Source organism: Dendronephthya gigantea, unplaced genomic scaffold (assembly GCF_004324835.1).
Source record: "Dendronephthya gigantea isolate DGI-Jeju-01 unplaced genomic scaffold, DenGig_1.0 000128F, whole genome shotgun sequence".
NCBI classification, from domain to species: Eukaryota; Metazoa; Cnidaria; class Anthozoa; order Malacalcyonacea; family Nephtheidae; genus Dendronephthya; species Dendronephthya gigantea.
Genome location: NW_021163138.1, coordinates 413,976 through 440,133, shown reverse-complemented (window position 1 = coordinate 440,133; position 26,158 = coordinate 413,976). Strand labels below are relative to the sequence as shown.

At 39.8% G+C, this 26,158-nt stretch overlaps 1 protein-coding gene across 1 annotated transcript; it reads right to left on the bottom strand.

Moving 5' to 3' along the window:
* Nucleotides 1-1,739: 1,739 nt before the first annotated feature.
* On the bottom strand, nt 1,740-7,658 carry LOC114535963. Its single transcript, XM_028557302.1, has one exon. It carries the CDS (start codon nt 7,656-7,658, stop codon nt 1,740-1,742), a length of 5,919 nt encoding a protein of 1,972 aa, XP_028413103.1.
* Between the last annotated feature and the right edge of the window lie 18,500 nt (nt 7,659-26,158).

The following is a 26,158-nucleotide window of genomic DNA, read 5'->3' as shown; positions in this document are numbered from 1 at the left end:
TAAAGTTCGTCACGTCACGTGGAAACTCTAAAATCAAGACAGATGGCGGAGTCAACTCAACCAGTTCCAAAAAAGGAAGAAATATTTTGTTAAATTCAAAGACTTATGGATCGAAAAGTTTAACTTTATCAGAAAATCTTTTAAAGGTGAGAACTTTGCTTCATGTTCTGTCTGTAGATGTGATTTTAGTATTGCACATGAGGAAAAAATGACATTAAAAGACATGCCACAACTCCAAAGCACAAGGAGTGCGTTGAATCTTTGCAAAAGAAAAGAAAGGCAAAAGCAAAGAAAGTTAACTGATTGGGGAGCAAGTGCAGCAACTTCAGATTTGGACCAAAAGATAACCAAGGCTGAGTTACTTTTTGCAGGGTTCTCAGTTGAACACAACCTTCCTTTAGCCACCACAGATCATGCTGGGAAATGATAATGCTGGTCGCACTAAAATGTCTCATATGCTTACTGGATCAGTCGCAAAGCACCTTACTGATGATTTGAAGGAAGAATTGTCATCAAACCAGTGGTATGGTTTAGCTACAGATGGAAGCAGTGATGAGGATGATAAATTTTTACCAATTTTGGTTAGACATGTTGGAAAAACCTCTGGTTTAATTGAGACCTCATTGCTTGATATGACAAATATCAACAGTGGGTCTACAGCTCAAAAGATGTATAATGTTTGCAATGAAGTAATAGATGACTTCTCATTGGATTGGAACAATTCGTCGGACAACACAAACTCAATGGTTGGAGCACACAACAATCTCCTGAAGAAAATAAGACTCTCAGAGTGACCAAAAGGTTTTTGACATTGGATGCCCCTGTCACTTAGCCCATTTATGTGCTGGAAAGGGAGCAAAAGAATTGTCAGTCAATGTTGAAGATTTTGTAATTGATACGTACTATCACTTTCGACGAAGTGCAAAGCGTAAGGCACAGTTAAGGTGGCTCCCTACAGTTTTAAGAATATTGAAAACTAATGATTTAAGATTGTAATTTTTGGCAGGAAATATCTTCCTAGACAAAATTTCTTCGTAAACGAACATTCTAACATTCGAAAATTGTCTTTGAGCATCACGTCATTACCGTTGTTATGGTAAAAATGGCGATTCAATATGGCCGTCATTTTATCTATTTACGCATTTTACTCGAAAACAAGTTTGGTTACGCAAATTTTTTATTTAATAAAAAGTTTTCTTACAAAAAAATGGGAAATTTCAGCAAGTTTGGCAGTAAAATTAAAGGATAATTAAAGGATAATTGTCTCATAAGTATGTCCCCAAGAGATTAAAGAGTAAGTGAAATAAGGATGAACTAGAGCATAATATAAACTAACAAGAGTTGCTTGATCAACAAAATATCTTACTTTCGAAAGTAGTCCAACATTTATAAAAATCTTTTTCGTTAAATAATTAACATTGTAGACTTTAACTACGACTCTTAAACTCTTAACCTTTGAATGTTTTATTTGATCTAACTCAATTCAGCGCTACGCGCTAGATTCAAAGTTATTCGTTTTCGCGAATAGAAATAACTCAAAACGTGCTATCATAAAATCTCTATCTTACACTTTCAAAATCAAAAAACGTTCTTACTCCGTACTGTTCGCGCCCGCGATACTCGCCGAACACTTCATGTCTCTACACGCTCCACCTCGGAAAGCGACGGAGGAGTCTTTCTTAACAAATATTAACATCATAATGTATAAACTAATCAAACGTTCCAGTTAACCTTTACATCTATTCGTCTAGAAGTTTCTTCTCTAGTAGGCATATCTTTCTGATGTCTCTTTGATAAATGCCGTCTGCTGTCCGGATCGTGACTCGTCGCACAATTCCATCGACGTCTGGAAAGACTTCCGTGATCAATCCCTTTGGCCATTGACCTCGAGGGACGTCTTTATTCACCAGCATCACTAGGTCCCCGACATTATGATTAGGCGTTTTCTGTAACCATTTCTGAGTTTGTTGTAAGGTCGGCAAGTATTCGCTTACCCATCTTTTCCAGAAACTGTCGGCTAACATCTGAATATATTTCCATCTTGCGTTGTAACCGTCTAGATCTCCAAACTTTCCCGCTGACGTGGAGGAATTCTTACGAAGCAATAGTATATGGTTTGGCGTCAAAGCTTCGAGATCATTTGGGTCACTGGATACTGGCGTAATAGGTCTGTCGTTCATTATTTTCTCTGCTTCTACCATAAACGTTCTCAGGCTCTCATCGTTTAATTCACGGTTTCCAACCAATGAACGGAGGATCTTCTTAGTAGAACGTATCAGACGTTCCCAAACACCTCCCTGATGGCTCGCAGCGGGAGGGTTGAACTTCCACTCAATATTCCTTCTCGATAACGAACCTTGTATTCTTTGTTGGTCCCATTCTTTCAACGCTTGGAGTAGATCTTTCTCTGCACCTTTAAAATTCGTGCCGTTGTCACTACAAATGATGCGTGGGGCTCCTCTTCGACCAATGAAGCGCAAGACAGCGTTGATGAAGCTATCGGCAGACAGGTCTTCTGTTATTTCGATGTGCACCGCTCTATACTTCAAACACGTGAAGATGCAACCGTAACGTTTCCCTAACGATTCGCTCTTTTTCGATCTGGTTCTCGGACCAAGCTTGACGTACAATGGGCCGAAGAAATCTACACCCACCGATTCGAACGGATAAGCGACGCCGACATCGTCATTCGACACTCTTACGCTAGGCAACGGCGCCATCACTTGTTCTCCGACACTTGCATTCTCTCGTTTGCATACTTGGCAATTCTTGAGTACTCGCTTTACGTACGAAGCTCCATTAGTTATCCAGAAATGTTCTCTCGTTTTTGCTAAAGTTTGATGACATCCTACATGACCGTTGAGACGGTGATAGTGCAATATGATCAGCTCTGAAACTGGGTGGTTCTTGGGAAGTATACACGGGTGCTTGGCATCATAGCTTAGATTCGATCGATCCAGTCTTCCTCCCAACCGTATTAGATCTTTTTCTTTAAATGGTTTGAGTTTGGCGAGGCCACTCCTTTTATTCGTTGCCACCTTTTCGTCAAAGGATTCTTTCTGAACATTCTCGACAATTTTTTCTTCAGCTTCTTTCAACTCCTTAACAGATAAGAATGGTCTAGTCTGGATCTCACCATCCCGATAGCGTTCTTTCTTAGATACTGCTCTCCAAACACGACAAACTCTGATCAACCAAGCTACTGTTCTTCTAAGCTTTTCCCATGAGGAGTATCGACGAAACAGTGAGTTCCAAAATTCGACTGATATCGCAGTTCCCGCAATAACGATCTTTTCCTTCTTCACTCCTTCGGCGTCAGCGTCGAGGCTTTCCGCAAGGTCGCGAGGTTGGACTGGCCACTCTTCTTTCGACTTCCATAAAAACTCTGGTCCGAGTCGCCATCGCTCCAGTTTTTCTTCTTCGGAAGCTCTGATGCCTCTGGAGGCGTAATCGGCTGGATTAAGCTCTGATTTGACATGACGCCACTGTTCTGGCTTAGACTCTTCGCGGATGGCTGCGACGCGGTTGGCAACGAAGGTGACGAAGCGTCGGGACTCGTTTGCTATGTATCTGAGGACGATCATCGAGTCCGTCCAGTATAGAACTCTGTCAAGGTCGAGTCGCCCTTTCAACTCTTTGACGATGATTCTGTTTACTCGCGTTGCCAATGCTGCTGCTGTAAGCTCTAACTTCGGAACCGTGACTGCCTTCTTTAGGGGTTTGACCTTCGCTTTGCCCATGACGAAGCTGCAATGTACTCTTCCAGCGTCGTTAACTAGGCGCAAATAAGACACTGTTCCGTATCCATGTTCCTGTGATGCGTCCGAGAAGTGATGCAATTCGACTTCCCTAAGCTTTCCGAAATCCTTTGGTTTGAAACATCGTTCCAACTCATATCTATCGAGACTCGCCATATCTTCTTTCCACGTGATCCAACGTTTATGCAGTTCCGTTGGGAGTTCGCAATTCCAATCAAGCTTCAATCTGCATAACTCTTGATTTATTTCTCTACCGGGCAAGATCAGAGGACTGGCAAAGCCCAAGGGATCATAGATCGTTGCTATCGATGATAAAACACCTTTCCGATTGCTAGGCTCCTTCTTGTTACTAGCGACAAGGACAATAGTGTCCCTTTGAACGTCCCATCTAAGACCGAGAGCGTGATCTACGGGCAAGGCTTCTTCCGATTCCAAATTCAAATCTTTGACTACAGGAGCTCGAGATTCAGGTGGGAATTGTTCCAGCACTTCGCGTGAGTTCGAATTCCACTTGGTAAGTTCGAAGCCACCTTTTCCCAACAGATTCTCTAGTTGCTTGCTTACTGATACCGCTATGTCCGGGGTTGTAAACGACTTCAGGAGGTCGTCCACATAAAAATCACGGAGGACGGCGTCAATCACTTCAGGGGGATGATCTTCAGCATTATCTTTGGCGGTTCTTCTAAGGGCGTATCCCGCGACGCTGGGGGATGACTTGGCGCCAAAAAGATGTACTAGCATTTGGTACGTTTTTGCTGCTTTGGTGATGTCACCATCCGGCCACCATAAGAAACAGAGCGCACCGCGATGTTCTGGAATCACGTGAACTTGGTGAAACATTCTTTTAATGTCTGCCGTTACCGCCACAGTTTCGACTCTGAATCTAAGCATCACCCCGATAAGCGTACTCGTATTCTCTGGTCCTCGCAATAGTTCGTCATTCAGTGAAGTTCCTTCTGTTTTGCTCGCGCAATCGAAAACCACTCTAGGCTCTCCCGGTTTCCTTGGATGCCATACCGCATGGTGCGGCAAATACCATAAGGGCTGTAGCTTTGATAACTCTTCTTCGGGGACTACTCTAGCCGCTCCTTCTTCTTGGTACTTGTTCATAACAGTACTGTATTTCTTTCGGAAGTTCTCGTCTCTTTCCATCCTTGATTTCAGGCAACTTAATCTTCTTTCTGCTGTGGGAAGGCTATTCGTGAAGTGTGGAGTGTTATGTTTGAAAGGTAGACCGACTTGATAATGCCCGTTTTTCAGAACTGTCGTTTCAACCATCATTTCTTGTGCTTGTCGATCCTGAAAGGACGGGTTTTCTTCGACGTCATCACTCAGATCATTGAATTCCACGTTGTACATCCGCTCTAACTTCTGCTCTAGGACTTCGTATTCAGAACGTGAATAGTTAATTGAGACCTTCTCGTCTCCTTGCGAACCAATCGGACCGAAAACCGTCCACCCTAATGGCGTCCTCACAGCGCAAGGTTGTCCTCTTTGGCCGTCTCTTCTTTCAAGATAATTATCAATAATGTCCGGTCTATCACCCCCTATCAGGATAGTGACTTGCTTGTCTCCTGTCTCGGGCAAGGTAACGTCTTGGAGATGTGGCCACTCTCGGACTTCTTCATTGGTTGCGATGTGACTTGTATTTACTGGTAAACGATCAGTGGTTAGAACTCTTTCAAGCCGGAAGGTCTCGTTGCCGGTCACTGACTTCACATCAAGCTGTATCTCGTATCCAGATTTCTTTTGTTGAGAGTTCACAGTCGTCATGGTGTATTCTGCTGACTTGGCGTCATGAATGCCGAGTTGGTGGATCAAACTCTCCAGGCAGAGTGTGGTATCTGAACCACTATCTAAGAATGCATGCGTGATAAGTTCGGTATCACCTGTTACACTCCGAACCTTTACTGGCACCACTTTAAAGCAAACTCTTGGTCGACTAGTTCGAATCGCGCTGACGTTTGCAGCTGAGCTCGATTGTATCTGTCTGGAGGCATCTTGGCCCTCTGGGGGTTTCTGGTCAATCTTGGCAGGGTCGGTCTTGGTCACATCTTCTTTATTAGGGGGATCCTTTTCTTCTTCGGTGTTGGGATGTATCAGTTGATGGTGAGGTTTTCCACATCCAGGAATGCGGCAGGTAAAACCACTCCTACATGCTCTAGCGAAGTGACCTTCGCCAAGACACAATCTGCACAGCTTTTTTTGATTGATCACTTTCAATTTGTCCTTAAAGGACAACGCTTTGAACTCCAAGCATCTCCAGATTCCATGTTGACCAGAACATTGTTTACATGTCCTATTCCCTCTTCGGATGCCTCTTTCTTCATTCTGGGTTGCATACACATGGATTCCCTTTGTTTGCCCCGACTTTAGATTACCCTGATAGTTCTTAACGTCTTTCTCTGACTTGAGTTCTCTTCCATATCTATTATTTCTACGCTCAGCAACACTCTTCAGGAATTGAACAAAGTCATTAAATTGTGCGATGCCCTTTGTTTGGATCAGGTCTCCTGCTTTGTCAGCCCATTTTCTCTTCAAGTTTTCCTCCGGTAATTTCCTCATCAACATGATAATGATGTCCTCGTTATCGAGCCTGTTAGAGTAATTGGAACCCATGCTCTTCAGAGTTCTCTCGCTATCTTCCAAGTGACGAACAAATTCCATTAATGCGCTTGCATCAGCTTTTCTAATTTGCAGTCCTTTTATCTTCTCTAGGTGGGCTTCAACGATCATGTGAGACTTGCCAAAGTTGCGCAGAAGGCACTCTTTAGCTTCTTTGTACCTTGTACCAGCTTCAAGATTCACACAACTGCGAATCGCCTCTCTAGCTTTGCCGACACATTGTGCCAATAGACGAGTGAATCTTTGTCCTTCATCGAGAACCTGGGCTTCAATGTTGTCTTTGAAGTTTGATGTGAACTCCGCATATTCCAATGGGTCACCGCTAAACTTTAAAAGCTCAATTTTTGGGAGAGAGGGTCCCTCTCTTATTGCCTGTGCAATAGAATTCCATGCTTCAGTTTGTGCAAGCGTCGGTTGGAGCTGTTGTTCTTGTGGGATCACGATTTCCTGTGGCTGAGGTTGGGGTATGAATTCTTTCGTAGATGGGTCAAGAGCGACTGGATTTTCATGAGCGGGATTATTCTCACCTTGTGGAAGCACCTCTGATTTAGTTACGTTTTTCTTCATCTGGTGATCTTGGAGGTATGCATTCATTCCGTCCATTCCTTCATCTTCAGGTACTTGATCAATCACGAAGTCCATCTCTACCTGCTTGAGTTCTGTCTCTGCAGCGAGCAAATTTAGCTTCCTATTTAGCTCAACCTTAGCCTGTTCTGTCACTTCGAGTTGACGTTCCAACTCGTGTTTTTTCTTCATGGCTTCCATCTTCAGTTTTACCTCTTCTATCGCCTTTCTCCTTTCCTTCGCACTACTTCGGCTTGATGATGCTTTGCTCCTTCTACTCATCCGAGAGGCTACACTGAGATTGAATTCAGAAGGTGGTGCTGCAAACCGTTCCTTATTTATCTCCCACATGCTAATTACACAATCTATTTGCAGCTTGAGGTCTCTCTGGTTGTTGTAACTATCCGTCATCAAGTTTCGTTTCCCTTGATCACTCTCTTGTTCTATATACCGCTCGTGACTAATGACGAATTTATGAAATGCATCTTCGTATTTGGCCTTGCTTGCTTCTACTTGCCTTGATTCTGTCTTAAGATCTCTCGTGAGTTGTTGTATTACACTTAGTTCCTTCTTAAATTCTTCCAGCGATTTATTCCTTTCTTGCTCTACGTCGGTGGCAGTTACTGTCCTTTCTCCACCACCCTCTGACTGTCCCTCGCTTAATCGTGCTTCCACTTGAATTTCCTGAACACTCTTTTCGCTTGTTGCCATAGTAACAGTTCAATCCTGACTTTCGAATTTAACTCGTGAATAATTCATATCTTTTAGCTTTGTAATCGTTAGACACACTCATATACTGTAGCACCTTGAACACCTTTCGTTCACAAATACTGCAATCTTCTTCTTTCGCAATCCTTTCGATTCGAAACAACTTCGTCTTCGCTTTATCGTATAATAACTTTGAATGATGTAGACTTTAACTACGACTCTTAAACTCTTAACCTTTGAATGTTTTATTTGATCCAACTCAATTCAGCGCTACGCGCTAGATTCAAAGTTATTCGTTTTCGCGAATAGAAATAACTCAAAACGTGCTATCATAAAATCTCTATCTTACACTTTCAAAATCAAAAAACGTTCTTACTCCGTACTGTTCGCGCCCGCGATACTCGCCGAACACTTCATGTCTCTACAAACATGTTCTTTCCATTTGAGATGTCTATCAATGATAACCCCCAGATTTTAGAGCATTGACTAATGTCATTAATATACAATAAAAACAATAAAAGTCCGAGAACAGAACCTTTAGGAACTCCTCATGGATTAGTAAGATGACTTGAACATTTCCGACCAATTGAAACAAATTGTTTACGTTCAGTTAGGTAAGAAACGAACCAGTCATACGCGACTCCACATATGCCATAGTGCTCAAGTTTTTTAAATAAGATTGAATGGTTTACAGTATCAAATGCTTTACTTATATCTAAAAAAATACCCCATGAGAATTTTCCATCCTCGACTGCATGTTCAATTTTATCTATTATGGATAAAATAGAATGTTCTGTAGAATGGCATTCTCGAAACCCAAACTGTTTGCTATAAAGAATATTAAACTTCTCAATGTAACTAATTAATCTTTTGTACATTAACCTTTCTAGGAATCTATTAAAAATACTTAATAAAGAAATTGGTCGATAATTTTCACACAGACATTGAGTCCCCTTTTTGAAGACGGGGAGTACTCTAGCTAGTTTAAATTGACATGGTACCGTACCTGAGGAAAAAGAAAAATTAAATAAAATCTCCAGTGGTTTAGTAATCAAGACCTTTAAGAGCTTTAAAATTTTTGTGGGAATACTAAATGGCCCAGTGGCCTTGCTTTCATCTAGATTTGAAATTTTATCCACTATATCTGATTCTGATACAGAAAAAAGATAAAAAGAATTTGCCAATTTAGAAGGAAGATATTGCAATGGGGTAGTATTACTTTGTCGTTATTAGCCAAATTGGTCCCAATATTGCAAAAAAAAAATTAAATTTATTTGCTATTTTTGTGATATCAGTTATTTCAATACCATCTACTGTTATTTTTTGGGGTGGTTGAATTCTTTTTGACTTACTAGTTATAATTTGTTGCCTTGCCATTTTTTTTTGTATTGTTCTGGTTATTTGTAAAATAGTTTTTTTAGTAATTTCGTTTAGATACTTTAATTAAATTATTTAGTTTATTCCTATATAACTTCAATTTTGTTAAGACTTCACTTGATCTTGTTCTAATAAAGTTTTTAAACAATTAATTTTTTTCTTTTATAGCAGTTCTAATACCAATTGTAATCCAGGGTTTTTTTTCTTCTGTTTGAATTGCTTTCGTGATAATTTTCACAGAGAGACATGCTTATCAACTATATCTAAAATCATCGAATGAAAAGTATTAAATATATCATCAGAATTATGGCAATGAGATAAAATTTCTCTCCAATCTAACATTTTAGTCTCATCAAATAGAGCAATTTCATTTAACTTTGAATGATCTCGAGTATAATTGTCTGTTCTGCAATGTGAAATAGGCATATGATAGATTTACAAAAAATTTTGGAGATGATCAGAAATGTCACAAATCAGATTCCCACTTATTACATCATGGTCAATAGAATTAAAGAAAATATTGTCTATCACAGTTTCAAATTGATCAGTTATTCATGTGGGCTGAAAGATATAAGGTTATAAGAAACAAATAACCGTCCCGTAAATTGATTCCCATGGCGTCCGAAAGATGCACGTACAGGAAAAGGCTTTTAACCGGGGAGACCACTGAGTCAGCACATGTATGCACCGCGAACGTATGGATATTGTTCCCTCTGAGTGTTTTCCCGAACGTATGACGAAACAAGAGTCTTTCCTTGTTGGGCAAAGAAAGAATTTCCTTGGTTTTGACACGTCCCAGGTCCGAGGCACGATCCTGAGAATAAAAGACTAGAGCGAAAAGGCAAGGTCGTGAGTGAGTAGGTAGCGAGATTTGGGTGGTTTATCTGTAGCCAAACTTTGTTGGCGTAAATATGCACAAAGAGACTTGAACTTATCGAAAAAGAAAGGCGCGGCTGCACCGAAAGATGTGCAGCTTCACCGAAGGATGTGCAGCAGGATTGCTGACGTTGGAACCTATGGACACAGTGTCTGATTGACCAGTCGAAAGAAAAATAGTTTGTAACTTGGCGATATTATTATATACGGTAGCCGCTGCTAACCGTCTGGGACAATCACAAGTAGTTTGTCGCGCAGTCATACTAAAAAGGGGACAGTAATCCTTGATAAGAAAACGGATTAAATCGTCCGGCGTAGCTGAGAGAAGTGACTTCGATATGGTAAAGAAGCTAAAAATGACTAGATGCGGAGGCTGCACTTGTCCTATGTGTCCTACAACTTGTAAGGACCCATGTTCGTGATGAAGAACCGCTCAAGAACCATGTTCGTGATGAAATCTTCAAATCAACGACATGAACTATTGTTAGGGAATATAGTGGGTGGTGGGAGAGCAAAATCGTAGTTCTTGTTAAAAGTACCAGTGAAATGACGCCAAAAGGAGTGCACATCAACTCCATTGGTGATACAGGAGTGTATTTCAGTGCGCTTGATGTGGTGGCGTAGAATATGTTTCCAAAAATGGGCGTGTTTATGGACCTCCCACACAATAAATGGCCTGGATGTCAGAAAGAAAGCTAAGCTGGAGTGGGAAGCACCCGGCCCAAAGCGACCCATCCTAGTGGAGGGAGCGGTCCCTAGGGAAGTGGTCCCCTAGGGACCGCTTTTTCAGTCGTGGAAGAACACCATTCAATGTGATGCACAGTATGTAAAGCTTGTTGCAAATCAGCGTCAAAATTGTGGAAACTCGGCTCTGCCTGTGAAACAAAAGGAATCAACACTGTAATAGTTTATATTTTTATTACACGCAATGGCATATAAATATTGACATTGTAGATATAGGAGGAAGATCGCCATATAATTTAAAAATAATTCAAGAAAGTACGTTTAAATGCCATGAGTCGCTGAGTGTTCGAGCAGTGTCAACCGTCATTTGGGATACGGACAGTTTCGCGCAAAATGACCAACCCAACAACAGTTGTAGCAACAAAATCTAGATTGGTTGTACGGATGAGGACGAGCAACAAAATACACCAATGTTGAAATGTGCAACAGCATCATACACACCTATCTGGAAGACATCAGAACCAACAAATACTGTTTTTGGAACTCGTTGCCATATCATGCCATTGAACACCTCATTTTGGTTCTGTGTCTTCCCATCTAGGCATTTCTTCAATAGTGCCTCATTGCTTAGTGTTGCATACACTGGTTTGATGATGTGTGTAACATCACGAGGCAAGCCTTTCCCATGTTTGTATGTTTTAGTGTTGAGTGCTTTGTCACGCATATAGCTGCACCAACTTTTTTCACCAGAAGGACAGTATGGTCGTCGGCCAAGGATGGTCGTCGTTTGATGCACAATGAAATATTGTAGCAAGAGTTCTTTTTCATTGCCCCAAGATTTCCAATTTGGTAATCGCAATGCCATAATAATTCTGCATTTTATCTATCATAGCATCTGTAAGCTTTCCTTTCCCACCCAATCCTTTCTTCTCTTTCTTCAACTTCCTCAATGCAGTTCCGAGGCGTTTTTGCACATGGCCAACACATTCCTTCTTTTGCACCACCACACCAGACTCTTCCTTGTAAATGTTCTCAACTGCACTGAAACTCTTGCTATCTCCATCACCAAACAGTTCATCATACTGGAGCTTGTGAGAACTCACTGACCGTTTAAATATGCGTGTAGCACCTTCAGACTCCATAGCTGGTGCCCACCCACTGTAGTTTGCCTTGCACGTTAAGGCATGCTCAACCCTCTTGACTTCAGTAGAGACATCAACCTTGCATGTGTGGCAAACTTTACTTAAAGGTTTCACATCCACAATCTTGCCTGTTTCCATCGAGATTGCTGTGACGCAACGTGCAATGATGAAAACCCTCGTCTTTGCCATGTACCATCACATGAAATAGCAGTCTTAAAACTGCATTAGTATCAACTTCAGCAGTTTTTAAACTATGAAGTCCCTTAGCAGCATCTTGAATTGTGGATTCAGCAACATCTTTAGTTGCCCGTAGAATGGCTTTGTTTGTGTCGACTATATGCCCTTGGTTTTACTGGTGGCGGCATATCCATTGTCGAACAGAATTTCTTCATTCCTGATAAGCTACAGCCAATCGATCTCATGCCATAAACCATTCTTCTATTGACTTTGTAATAGTGACCAATCTTTTTTGAAGAATAAAATTCTTCAGAATGGCCACATGAAGTACATGTGACAGAGAAGCAAGAAGCATTCCCCATCCTCTAGCTATCATGTTCAACTAGCTGTACCTTGCACTGTAAACATTCCTTACAATGGCATTGACTGAAACATCTTTCCCAGAATGGCAACATCATGATTCTATAACCACCCAACTGATGTTCATTTGAAGAACAAGCACATTTTAATTTACAATTTTATCTACGACACCAATTTTCCTAGCCAAAACAGACAAACACGTGTTGTCAGCTTGTCATGCAAATGACTTTGAGATGACTCACCACTTGAACTTGCGGTCGACGTTTCACTTGTTTTCAAGCTTCTTGAAGTTGTAGTGAACTGATTGCCGCTAAACTTACGTTTTTTTGAATACTTTGTGCGTTGCTTGCCCATTTTCAAACAAAGAATTACGAAGAAAACCAAGCAGAAGGATTGAACGAACAACTTTCACTTTGCTAATTTTAATATTTCGCATTGAAGCTGTAAGCCAACAATGACTGGTTATTTCATATAAGGCATGTTATAATGGTCATATATTATTGTAACGTGGGAGGGGTACGTGGGTACAAAGTATGATCACAGAAAAAGTGAGCAAATGGGACGAATTTTACAATAACAACTGGTTGCTAATGCCATTGCTAAGGCCGTTGCTAAGGCTTATTTTTAATTACCTGACTTTGAAGCACAAATTCACCTCTAAATAGTCAGAATATGACAAAACGAATATGCTAGCCTGAAAGTACATATAATAAAGTCCGAAAATTGATGAAGTCCAAAAAAGTGGAAAAATGAAAAATTGAAGGCATAAGAGCACCTTAGTGGATGGAGAGGGTACCGTTTAGGTTCCATATCTGATGGACGTACGCATGATTGAAAATGACAGTAAAGACCATTAAATGGTACTTAGCACCTTCACATCGCCAACCTCTTTCGCTTCACCGAGCTCGTTCGCTTCGCCGTGCTGCCGTCTCCATCTCTACCGATCCGCAGCGGGCATAACTAGCTAGGTTACTATATTCACAGTATTCACTAAGCCTCGCTTAGCCTTGTTGGGCCTTATCTGAGTATATTAAATATATATACATATACATATACATATACATATACATATACATATACATATACATATACATATACATATACATATACATATACATATATGTTGCATGTCAATCGATGAAATAGTGTTCAGAGCATAACATGTATTTTAAGGCTTTGAACCAGAAATTATTAAATAATTGGTCTAATAAATGATTAAACAAATTATTCCCCTACTGTTGCTGTTTAATATAAATGCTCATAAATAATCCCACCAAAATAATTTTAATCTTAGCAAAGCAACAGATAGCCTGCGTCACAGAGGCTGAGCCAACGACAAAAGGTGAGATCGAAGGGGGCCCGAATTTCAAAATGAGGGCGCTCATAAGCGCCTGTGCAGCAGCGACGCTTAAGGTGTTCTATAATTTATTCGAACGCCAGATTGTGTGTCGTGTGGGGGGGCGCGGAGAAGCCAAAATTATGCAGATTAAATGACTATTATTATATAAGTATTGGATTTTATTCTTCTTATGGCTTCACAATTTGCAGACACGCCATCTATAAGCGAATTTATTGAACTTCAGAAGAACAAGAATACAAGAAAAAAAACACTTCAGGACATTCGACTTCTTCAAGAGTTTTTATCGTCGAAGAATGAATCGCGAAAAATCGAGGACATTTCCGTCGAGCAACTTAACGAGTACCTGAGCGAATTTATCATTTCTGTCCGAAAGAAAGAAGACAACAGAGAATACGAACCTAGTTCCTTACGCTCAATGTTTGCTAGCTTCAAAAGATACTTGAAGAAAAAGAACGGGTTTAGTATCATAATGGACAAGGGTTTTGTACGCGGAAAAACGACCGAGTGAAATGAACACAGACGAGGCACCGTTTTACCTTGCCATAAACCACTGCAAGAAGGCTTCTCCAGTAAGGCTTGGTTCAAAAAGTCTGCTATTGGCGTGAACAAACTTAATTCGCTCATGAAAACAATGGCTCAGAAGGCTGGCCTTGGTCCACACATCAGCAATCATAGCGGGCGAAAAACGATGATGCAGACTTTAACCAACAATGACATTCCTCCCACGGACATAGTTCAACTATCTGGGCATAAAAATGTGCAAAGTGTCACGAATTATTCAACAGTATCGCAAAACCAGCAAATGAAAATGTCTAGAGCTTTAGCGAATTTGTCGACATGCCAAGAGTGCCCTGTACGACAAGTGTTACCGAATACACACCAAATACGGATGTCAGCGAACTTCACCAGCACCAACAACAACAACAACAAGCAATGGCTTTGTTTTCTGGTGCAGTAATCCGTGGGGGTGAAATAAGGATTTCGATCAACAGCTTAAATCAATCTCCCGTGGCAGTTACAGAAAATGTGTCGCCACAAAAATACAAAAGACTACGATTAATCGACTCTGATTCAGAGTAAATGTTACGGCTCGTTGTCTATTTACATTAATTCTTTGAGTGACACTTCGTTTTTAATATATCATTTATTGAAATATTCGCTGTTTCATTTAAACTTTGCCTAAAAAACAATTGCTGATTCAATTGTTGAATTTTATAAATTAAAACACGGTATTTGCATGAAGCAACTCTACGATTATTGAGGGGAAACTGTTGTACTAATTTAAATCACAATGTAGCTACTTTTATGCGAATTATATGTTTTTGAAACGTTTGAATTGTGTTCTTGATCCCGGGGTAAATTTTACTAAAAATCCAATACTTATATAATAAACAAATTACTTCATGGTTGGCTTGTTTGTACGATTTTTATTATGCACTCGTTGCGAAGGATCGCAAACTCACTCGTTCGCTACGCTCACTCGTTCGTTTTGCGATCCTTCACAACTCGTGCATAAAAATCGTACGCACTCGCCAACCATGAAGTAATCTCTATATATAGCATGACGTTTAGGGGGCTTGGAGAAGCGAAAATTATGTAGATGATCAAAACATGTCGGACATATGTATATTATGTCTGCTTGTTATTGTCAAAATTACTGAAAAACTTCGCGTCGAAGGCAAGGGGGCTTTTAAGATCATTCCTGAACTTGAAAGTTTACCTGTCTAAGTAGAAAGAGTAAGTGATTTTGTCTGCGCGTTCTGCGTGAAAAAGCTAAAGAAACGAAGAAACCTTCTCGAACAAATTGAGTCAATCGATGATTTCTATGCAAATAACCATACTAAACTTCCTTCGTTGAGTTCTTCACTAATGAGGACAAGTGAGATTTGTTTGGAAACTGATGGTGTTGGTGTGAAGGTACATCGTGGCAACGAAGGAGAATATTTGCAAAGGACCGAATCGCAGACTGAACCGAGGAACCGTTTTGTAGTTCACCTATACGCCAAGCAACTATGCCAGCAATTATCAACGCCAATCCGCAATGGCCTGTGTCACCAATTTATCCTCGGAAAGATCCCGAATCCACCAATGTGTCTGTGAGAGTTGAATGGCCAAGTAAAAAATACGAAAGAAAACTGTCAAAGGATCTCGAATCTCTGGGAAAAATGCTTGTGCGAGGAACATATAAGCAGATAGCTCGCGCAGCGTGGAAGAGTGCCAGCCTAAAGAAACAACTCCAACTGTTAGTTTTAAAAGAAGTGGATCGAGAGTGTACAAATCTTTGTTTGAAGAAAAATCCCAGTTGCCTAAGAAGCCCAACCAAAGAAGATATGTTGAAATTTTCAATCGAAGGCCTCAACAAAATGTTGAACATTCCAGCTTGGATGCTTAAAGATGGTTGTCATATTTTGGCAAAACCCTTGACAGATATGATGAACAGAAGTTTAGCTGAGGGCAGTATCCCTACTGAATGGAAGCACGCTACTGTTACACCAATATTTAAATCTGGGTCTAAAACTGACACCTCAAACTATAGACCTATATCGGTATTAGCAGTTTTCTCCAAAATTTTGGAACGTGCCATGCATCGAATGGTCTATACATATCTTCAAGAAAATAAGTTTTTATCTATACAACAATCTGGATTCCGCCCTTTACACTCAACAACAACATGTTTAACTGACATCACAAATAGTTTACTCTACAGCGTGGATAAACGTCAATTGACTGGCATGGTGTTTTTAGATCTCGCCAAGGTGTTTGACACTCTTGATCACACAAAAATGTTACAAAAACTTTCTAATCTTGGTTTTTCATCTTCAGCTGTGCAATGGTTTAATGCCTACCTGTCGGACAGAATGCAGAGTGTTAAAGTAGATAATGTTCTCTCTGATCCACTACCAATCCAGTATGGGGTCCCCCAAGGATCAATATTGGGACCATTACTCTTCATAATTTATATTAACAATATATCCTCTGTAGTAAACTGTTGTCGTATTCAGTTATATGCTGATGATACACTACTCTATGTCAGCAGTCCTTCGGTAAATGTGATTGAAATTAGATTGTCTGAAGACTTGGAGCGGATTATAACTTGGTTAAATGGAAACTATTTGTTCTTACATTATGAAAAGACGAAAGTGATGCTGGTTGGAACTCATCAGAGATTGAGTAAAGTTACAAACTTCACTGTTAGGGCAATGGATGCTGATAATCAACAAATTACTCTTGAGAGAGTTTATACATTCAAATATCTTGGTGTTATTTTAGATCCAGCACTTACTTGGAATGATCATATTGATTATATTGCCAAAAGGATATCATCAAAATTGGGATTGCTTCGTAGGGCATGTAAGATTTTACCAAGACAAGCATGCGTTATACTGTATAATGCAATGATACTGCCATTATTTGACTACTGTTGTGTTATATGGGATAGTTGTGGTAAAACAAATCAACAGTATTTGGACAAACTTCAAAAAAGAGCGGCAGGAATCATCGAAGGTCACAGAGTAAACCAAACTGACCTGATCCACACTCTCAACTGGCAATCATTAAAATCACGAAGAGCCTACCATATTTGTCTACTGGTACATAAGTGCCTAAATAATATGGCACCTGAGTATTTATTAGACGAGTTTCATCATTCAAGTGAATTCCACACATATAAATAACACAAGAAACAGAGACCTACTTCGTCCATCTGCTGCAAGAACCACTAAATATCAAAGTTCATTTAAGATAAATGGTGTAAGAACATGGAATACTCTTCCAAATAATCTTAGAAATGAACAGAATTTTCTAACTTTTAAGAGACGTCTTAAAAATTACTTAAAAGGACTTTAATTATTAACTTATTCATTTAATCTATATCGTTAAGTATTTGTCTGGATGTAGTATTGTTTTTGTATTGTGTAAGAGTTTGTAATTATCATAGACACAGGGCTCCTTTTAAACCAGCTTTTGCTGAATAGGACATCCCTGTTTAAATATTATTAAACTCAAACTCAAACAAAGAATTGAAGGAAAGAGCACCATTGGCATTCTCTGTGCTAGTAGCCGCTTCTGTGAACACTCAAAGTAGATCCAAGAAGAATGCACACCTAGGAGAAGATTTCTGGTCGCCTGCTGTTGGTATGGCTGCAGCAGTTTGCTTGAAAAATAGGTCAAAGTATATGAATGCATTACAAGCTACAGATTACAATTTTCAATTATCACTCAGGGTGGCAGGTATGTAGAAACAACGTTTATTTATTTCCATGGTTATGTTTATGAATTTTAGGGTAAAGTCGAGGGAACATGCTTACATAATATATGTGTGCAATAATAAAAATCTAACATACTGATAACACTACCAAGGTGATCAACGTGCAATATGCTGCCTAATGCACCTTAGTTTGCAATTTTAATCTGTGTACGTAACATCATGTGCTTGCAGGATAGCTACAAAATAACTACAAGATTAAATTTGTGTATACACAATAAGTTCTTTGCTGATACTTTCCATTTGTAATCTTATATTATAATACTTTAGGCTACTCTTGCACGGCTGGCTATACTACGAATTATGACATTGCATTCATATCTTTACAAGAAGCTGGATGAATATGGATCTGGGTATCGTGACAAGATTTTAAAAGCTGTTGACAACCAGTGTCAGTTCATTAGAGAGAATGAAGCAGATACACAGCTATCATGCAACATTGGACGAAAGATAACCAATGACAACTTTGACTACCGGGAGAATGTACACCATATGACAGAACAGCACCAGAACATTGCTGTTCACCTTGTTTCTGTGATGTCAACAGAAAATCGTGTTGGAGGCATAGAGTTCAGTGATGAGAAAAATGGTCCTGCAATTATGAAGCTTGAGAATGGGACATTCATACCAAGTGATGGTGACCATCAACTGCATAGGTCGAATTTTATCACCTTGGTTGGTTGCATACTTGTGGATAGTATACCATGTCTGAAATTCCTTGCTGATATTGTCACGTCCCATATTCAACATAAATACAGCTCAGAGATGGCAAAGAAGACAGATACTGTAAGGAAATTTTTTCTGTCTATTTTGATTTTCATCTGGCAGAACATAATACTTTAGACCTATACTTATCCATCCATAATATATAGGTATTGTTATGTGTACCGAAAATGTCAGTTTAATTTTATGTGTTATGAACGTACCTCTAGACATTTATGGGTCTCATTTATGAGAACGAAAATGATGCAGATGGTATCACAAACGTCATCAAAGAATTGCATCAGTACGTGCCCCACGGTCTGAATGATGATGAAACTGATGGAAAGTATGGTGAACAGGGGATTGTTGGAGACCAGCTTACTGTGGAAAGATTTGTCAACGCACATTGCTCTCTGGCAAATGGATTTACAGAAAAGGAACAGTGCAATGGCCTTCATCTTGAGATAGCAGATTGGCATTCTGGTAATAGATTCTTACAGGTACAGTATATATGAATATATAGTATTATTTTTTTAACAAGACTTCCAGGGAGAGTTGCCTAGCGTGGCAGCATACTGCCAGAAAATCTTTCAGTTGTAGGAACCACTGAGTATACACAACAATGGTAACTCTGAATAAAGTAAGCATTTTTATTTCGTTAATGTTTCGACTTAATTTAGTCATGATGAAAACCTATGATCTAAACCTATATAACTGACCTATAATCAAAATCAGGCTAAAATTTAAACTAAACCTTTAACTATGTGTATGTTTATATTATGTTATGTACATTTTTTACAGTTAGCATTCCAGAACCTGTACAGCCCATCATCAAATTTTGACAAGTGCACAATGTATGCTGACCGTACTTTAATCAACCGACGAAATGTGAAAAGTGAAGTATCTTCTGCTGCAAATCCTTGCCGACAGTTTTTTACCTTGGAGGTAAAAGCTTGTGTCATTGCTGGCTGGGTTGACAGTGTTGAAAATGGATAAATTAGAAGACGAACCAGCCAAGGATTTGTCCTTTTCTGGCGATAATTCCTCGAAAGTTGAGAAGACGAATTATCTCAAATCCATCTCTGCAAAGGTAAACTTAATTATTTTTCTATTATATGCTAGTAGTCATGCCTGTAGAAAAGCCCCCTGGATGTGCTATGCCAAGAAAAATCAACTGAAAAATCATCTTGCAAGTTGCATGCAAAAAGTAAGAAATTAAAAAGGAAGAACGTGACACGGCACACAATCAGTAGGTACAGTATCTAACTGTGAGCAGGCTAGGATGATATAGTACACAACTGAGAGGAAACAGAAGTCTAATATTATAATTCCTATATACTGTAGGTTGTTGATGAATTTATCATTGATGGAAGAAAGAATGAAAGAATCCTTCAGTGTATGGATAACATTGATCTTTGCAAGAAAGCTAAAGAGTTGTCACTGGATGACAATAATAGATACCGATGTAGATATGAAGGTTGTTCAAAAACATTTGCGCAATATGGCAAGAGAATGAAGGACCATGAGGCGAAACATGATCCACCTATATTGGAGGAGGTGAAGCAGTCAGTAACTGTGGATACCACATCCGATGAAGACCAAGATGACATGTTTTCCTATCAGAAAGCATTACTGGAGTATGGCATGCTCATCTTGAACTTTTGGGATGCCATTTCTGAAGGGGATGGTGAGCGTATCATGAGATGCTGGCGGTTCTTTCTACTGTTGTTATCACCACGATGTATCCTTTTCAGAGTTAATTATTGACGTTATAGTGAACTTTATAGATTAGAGTGATTGACAGCTACGCTGGGGGTAATAACGAGGAAGCGTGCGATATATATTTTGATATTTTGTGGGAAAAGTAACATAGAACGAAGAACATGTTAATATAAAGAGTTTAATAAGAACATATCGATTGTTATAAAGCTGCAAGGTCATGTAAGTAGATCATAGAAATATTGTTATTGTTATAGTGGATTGATAGTAACATTCTATTGCATGTATTTTAGTGAATCGCCTTGATAATAGCGCCTTGAAATAGCGCCTGGAAAAGTCTGAATAAAATAAAGAGAAACCAATCGATCATATATGGTGATATCTAGCCTTGTAGCTATCTTAGAACTGAAATAAATCACGAAACTGAAAGAATATAACATCATTCAATGACCTTGCAGATTTCGATCGAATCTTGACTTTGTTTGGTGGAATCAAATACACGAACGTCTTGTTTACGTATTACGCATTTGAAATTCTGAACCGAAACGTATTAAACTCGAACAAGTTATGCGTTTAAAACTGATATAAAACGTTATAATGGATAAACCGAATGAGAAAGGCGAAGAAAGTGTAACGTCTAGTGAAAAAGGCGGTGAAAAACCGCCCGAAGAGCCTGATATTCATGACAAATATGCGAAAAATAATACGAGCAACACCCACGAAAATATCGAAGCTGAAATCGAACTAGGTCTACGGTGTAGCAGAAGACAGAAAATACCGAATTATACTGATAGAGAATCTGTAGAAAATGAGGAAATATATCGCCAAAAGCGTAACCTAGGCGGTTGCCAAGGGCGTGTAACAGCCATGATAAATCATTTAGATAGTTGTATCGCGAACGGGTACGGACCCGATGACATTATGGGGCTCATAGAATCCCTTGAAAATGCATGGAAACTTATAATATGGCGTACGGAAAGTATATCTCGAAGAACTTGCCAGAAGAAGAAAGCTGAAAGCAGAGGCTGCTCTCGCAGAGCGAAAGGCAGAACTAATACAAGATGATGACAGTGATGACCTGTCGAGTCCGAATTGCGAAAACAAATCTAGCATAAGTAATAAGTCTCTACCACTCAAGAATACACAATTAACAAAGATAGAACAGACCGAGTTATGGGCAAAATCATGTCTAAGCGTAACATCAAATGATCGCACCGCCTTTAAAAATTTAGAGCCCACTTGGTGTGATGACGACAAACCAAAACGGGATGACAACAGAAATGACATGGTAGAAAGTAAAACTGGAAAAAACGAACATGGTAGTTTACACCATACCAAGACTGCTGGATGTGAAAATCCTAAACCGGAAGCGAGTAAAAACCAGATTTCGGATGCTCAAGCAGTAATGTTAAAAGTAAATATGCTTCAAGCGATGCAACCCGTGAAATTTGATGGCAACCCAGCGGACTTTCCTACTTTCAGAAAAAGGCTAATCGACAATCTTGAGGATGGTATTCTAAATGACAGTCTTTGAGTTTCTCCCTAAGTTTGTGTCGGGAGAAGCGTATGAAACCGTTAAAAGAGTTACCGGCTGTTCTTACCCGGATATCGTCGCGATTTTGCAAGAACGATATGGCCAGCCAGCAAGAGTGGCTGCCTCTTGTATTGAGTCCTTGATATCCGGTCCAAAGTTAACGAACACTGACTACAAAGGATTGCGTAACTTTGCTGAACAGCTCACATCGTCTGTGAAAAGACTTGATACTGAATACGAACAAGAAGCAAGCACAACATCGAATTTAAACTTGATCGCCGCCAGGCTTCCAAGCTATCTGATCAACAAATGGGGAGACGCGTCATACTCGATAAGAGAAAGTGGAAGAAAGCCACAACTCAAGGATCTTGCACAATTTGTCAAAAGACAAGCGGCCATCAAGAATGATCCTGCATTTATAGGATCCATCACTGGGAAAAACATGGATGTAAAGCCAAAATTGGGCGGATGGCGCGGACGGAAGAACGAAGACACCAAAAGAATGAGGGAAACCCTGACATACAATACCGATCTTGAGAAGAAGAGAACAGAGGAAGGTCGTGAGAAAGATAATAACAACCCGAAACCCTGGAAAACAAAATGGCCAAAATGTCCATGTTGTCCACGGTCCCATCAACTCGCCTTTTGTCCAGAATTCAATAAGAAAGATTTGAATGCAAGATGGGAAATCGTGAAGGAACAGAGACTATGTCATGTGTGCATGAAGGTTGGACATTTCAGAGAGAATTGTCGCAGTACCGACTCCTGTCCCTGTGATAGTCAGAGGAAACATCACGTGCTGCTCCATAACACGAGGAAAAAGGATGATAATAATAACTATAATGACAAGAAATTAACCGAGGATACAGAGGAACGCAACAAATTACAATGTGATAAAGAAAAGAAGACCGAACAGTATGCAACAATAACAAACACGGCCTCGAAATTGGTGTTACTTCATGTAGTTCCTGTGCAAGTAATATCTCCTGAGGGAGCATCGCTGACCACATATGCTCTATTAGACAATGCCTTTAAGGAAGAAATAACGAGGTTAGTAAAGAGTCTGACGGTCAAGGGCAGTAGGCTGGCAAGTTTAAAACCGATCCTGGACGAAGAAGCCATCATACGAGTCGGGGGAAGAATATCAAAGGCACCAATTTCCCGAGATGCCGCAAACCCAATGATATTGCCAAGGAAGCACCATGTGACTGAGATCTATATTCGTTTTTTGCACGAACAGAACAGTCATTGCAGGCATGAACAAGTTCTGGCGCTATCAAGAGAATTCTGTTGGATCCTGAAAGCACGTGCGGCGATAAGAGAAGTTTTAAACGGATGTATCAAATGCAAACGACGAACTGTAGTAAGACAGGACCAAGAGATGGCCGAACTGCCTAAGGCTCGACTCACTCCATACGAACCAGCCTTTACCTATTCAGGAGTGGACTACTTTGGCCCCTTTTTTGTTAAGCATGGAAGAGGAAAAACGACCGAAAAACGATGGGGAGTGATATTCACCTGCATGAACAGCAGAGCAGTTCATCTAGAAGTAGCGAGGTCGCTAGAAGCCGACGATTTCATTTTAGTCTTGGTTCGATTTTTAAATCGAAGAGGACACGTGAAAGAAATGCGTTCTGACAACGGAACAAACTTCGTCGGCGCCGAGCGTGAAGTCCGAGAAGCTATCCAGCAGCTGGACGAAACGAAGATTAATAACGAGTTATCTAAGAGAGGATGTAAATGGGGTTTTCATCCACCAGGAGCCTCGCACATGTCCGGTGTATGGGAAAGACTGGTTCGAACAGTGAAAAGAAGCTTGAAAGCTATAGTCGGGAAAGATCTAGTAAACGAGGAAGTTCTGCAGACGGTTTTTACTGAAGCTGAACGTATTGCGAACGCACGACCGCTCACCCGGAATCCACTAAGCCCAAACGACGATGAACCCCTTACGCCAAACCATTTCCTTAACGTTCGTCCAGCGATTTACCTACCCCCCGAGATTATTTCCGAGAATGACAAATATAGTAAGAAGAAATGGAGACGAGCTCAACTACTTGCAAATCATTATTGGAAAAGATGGCTGCGGGAATATATACCAACATTACAAGAGAGAAAGAAATGGAATGAGCCCAAGAGAAATTTGCAAGTTGATGACCTGGTACTTATTGCGGATGATAATGTACCCAGAAATACGTGGCCAATGGGAAGGATCGTAGACGTATTCCCTGGTCCGGATGGACGAGTAAGGACAATTGACGTAAGATCAAAAAACTCGGTATACAGACGTCCGATCGCGAAAGTTTGCTTACTAGAAGCTGCTGATGATCAAGATATGTAAACGGACAGTCGTTGAAACGTGGTGAAAATTAGAATCGGTTTATGATGAACTACATCTACAACAGATCGTTCATGGGGGGCGGGATGTTATCACCACGATGTATCCTTTTCAGAGTTAATTATTGACGTTATAGTGAGCTTTATAGATTAGAGTGATTGACAGCTACGCTGGGGGTAATAACGAGGAAGCGTGCGATATATATTTTGATATTTTGTGGGAGAAGTAACATAGAACGAAGAACATGTTAATATAAAGAGTTTAATAAGAACATATCGATTGTTATAAAGCTGCAAGGTCATGTAAGTAGATCATAGAAATATTGTTATTGTTATAGTGGATTGATAGTAACATTCTATTGCATGTATTTTAGTGAATCGCCTTGATAATAGCGCCTGGAAAAGTCTGAATAAAATAAAGAGAAACCAATCGATCATATATGGTGATATCTAGCCTTGTAGCTATCTTAGAACTGAAATAAATCACGAAACTGAAAGAATATAACAACTGTACTTAAGAACAGAAGGTCAATCAGCTGTGAAATACTCGCTTGAGGGTTTATACCTTATGTGCCAAGCTAATGCTCTTTTAAGTCCACAAGCAGCTCCCAGATTGATATGGAACCAGTCGGTGAACAACAAAGATGGGCCTGGTGGCAACATACTTCTTGACCTCCAACTTGAGTTTTTCAACCGAATCATGAAAGCAGCAGTTAAGAATCTTGGGCCAAATGCTTGCAAATCATCACTTAACAGAATTTCACATTCCATGGGTGTGACAAATGTGTTGATGAGGCAGTTCGGACATGAACTTTCTGTTTACAGATGGTCTGGCAGACATATTACTACCTCATCAAATAATGATTTGCTAAAGGTTGTAAAAGAACTGCTGAGTGAGAGAGCATTTCATGTTACTCCCGGGAGAAAATACCACCACTTTAAGAACATGAAGCAAAGTTTATTGCATGGTTTAGACTTGCAAAAGCTATTTAGCTGGATTAATGAACACAAGAAAAACCTTGTTTTACATAGAAGAGCTAGATAGTTGTGGTTAAAACTGTAGTTTGGTTCTATGTTATATTCCATGCACTGTACATATTCTAAGCCTAGTTTACATGCACACTTGATTACACTAAGAGTCCAGTAGCAAGGTAGCCTGACAACCTGATTATGCTATGCAAATTTCAAATCATTATCATCTCTTTAGAAACGTCTAAAACGTATTTGAACACGAGAATGTTTGCATAGCATGACATCCAATGATTTTAACATTGGAACAATTTTACTATATTTTAGTGAGGCATACACTCTCATTTGAGGGTTTATCATTCTAAATACAACTCTAAATTAGTTAAGTAAGTTCTGAAACAAGCCACTGTTACCAGAATAGTTTGAGTCCATCTCAGACATCTCAGTGTCACCAAGTGTCGTGTCTGCAATTGTGTTATCAACACTATCAAACATGTGGTTAAATGAAGAGTCGTTCCTGAGTTCATTCCATGCAGAATTAATTGATTCATCAAAAACAGAAGTGTTTCCAGCACTTAAATCACCTGGGATGTCATACTCAATATCATCAAAAACCTCTGCAATTACTTTAAGTATAACACAAGCATACTGATTCCGCCAAATTTCAATCCGTTCATGAACATCGGTCAAGCTAAATAGTAGATGGCAGTTGTCTAAAACTTGCTTAATATGGAATTTGTTGAATTCCATTAAAACATTAGGACATGAAACGTACTTTGTTGCATCCAATCTGTTGGTCAATAGTTTTTGAAATTGCAACAATTTCTGTGCCAGGTCTTCCTTATGTTCATCAAACACTTCGAGTGCGCAAACTACTATTAGTTGGGATACACAAATAATCATCATCTTCTAAATCAGCGTCCTTAGAAACCAAACACCAACTCAGCCTACAGTCCAGACCATTACAATAGCAATTAGCAGCACATACATCACAGTAATTGTGAG

Excerpts from the sequence above, each read along its gene's own strand:
- LOC114535963 (XM_028557302.1), bottom strand. The coding sequence starts at position 7,658 with ATGGCAACAAGCGAAAAGAGTGTTCAGGAAATTCAAGTGGAAGCACGA.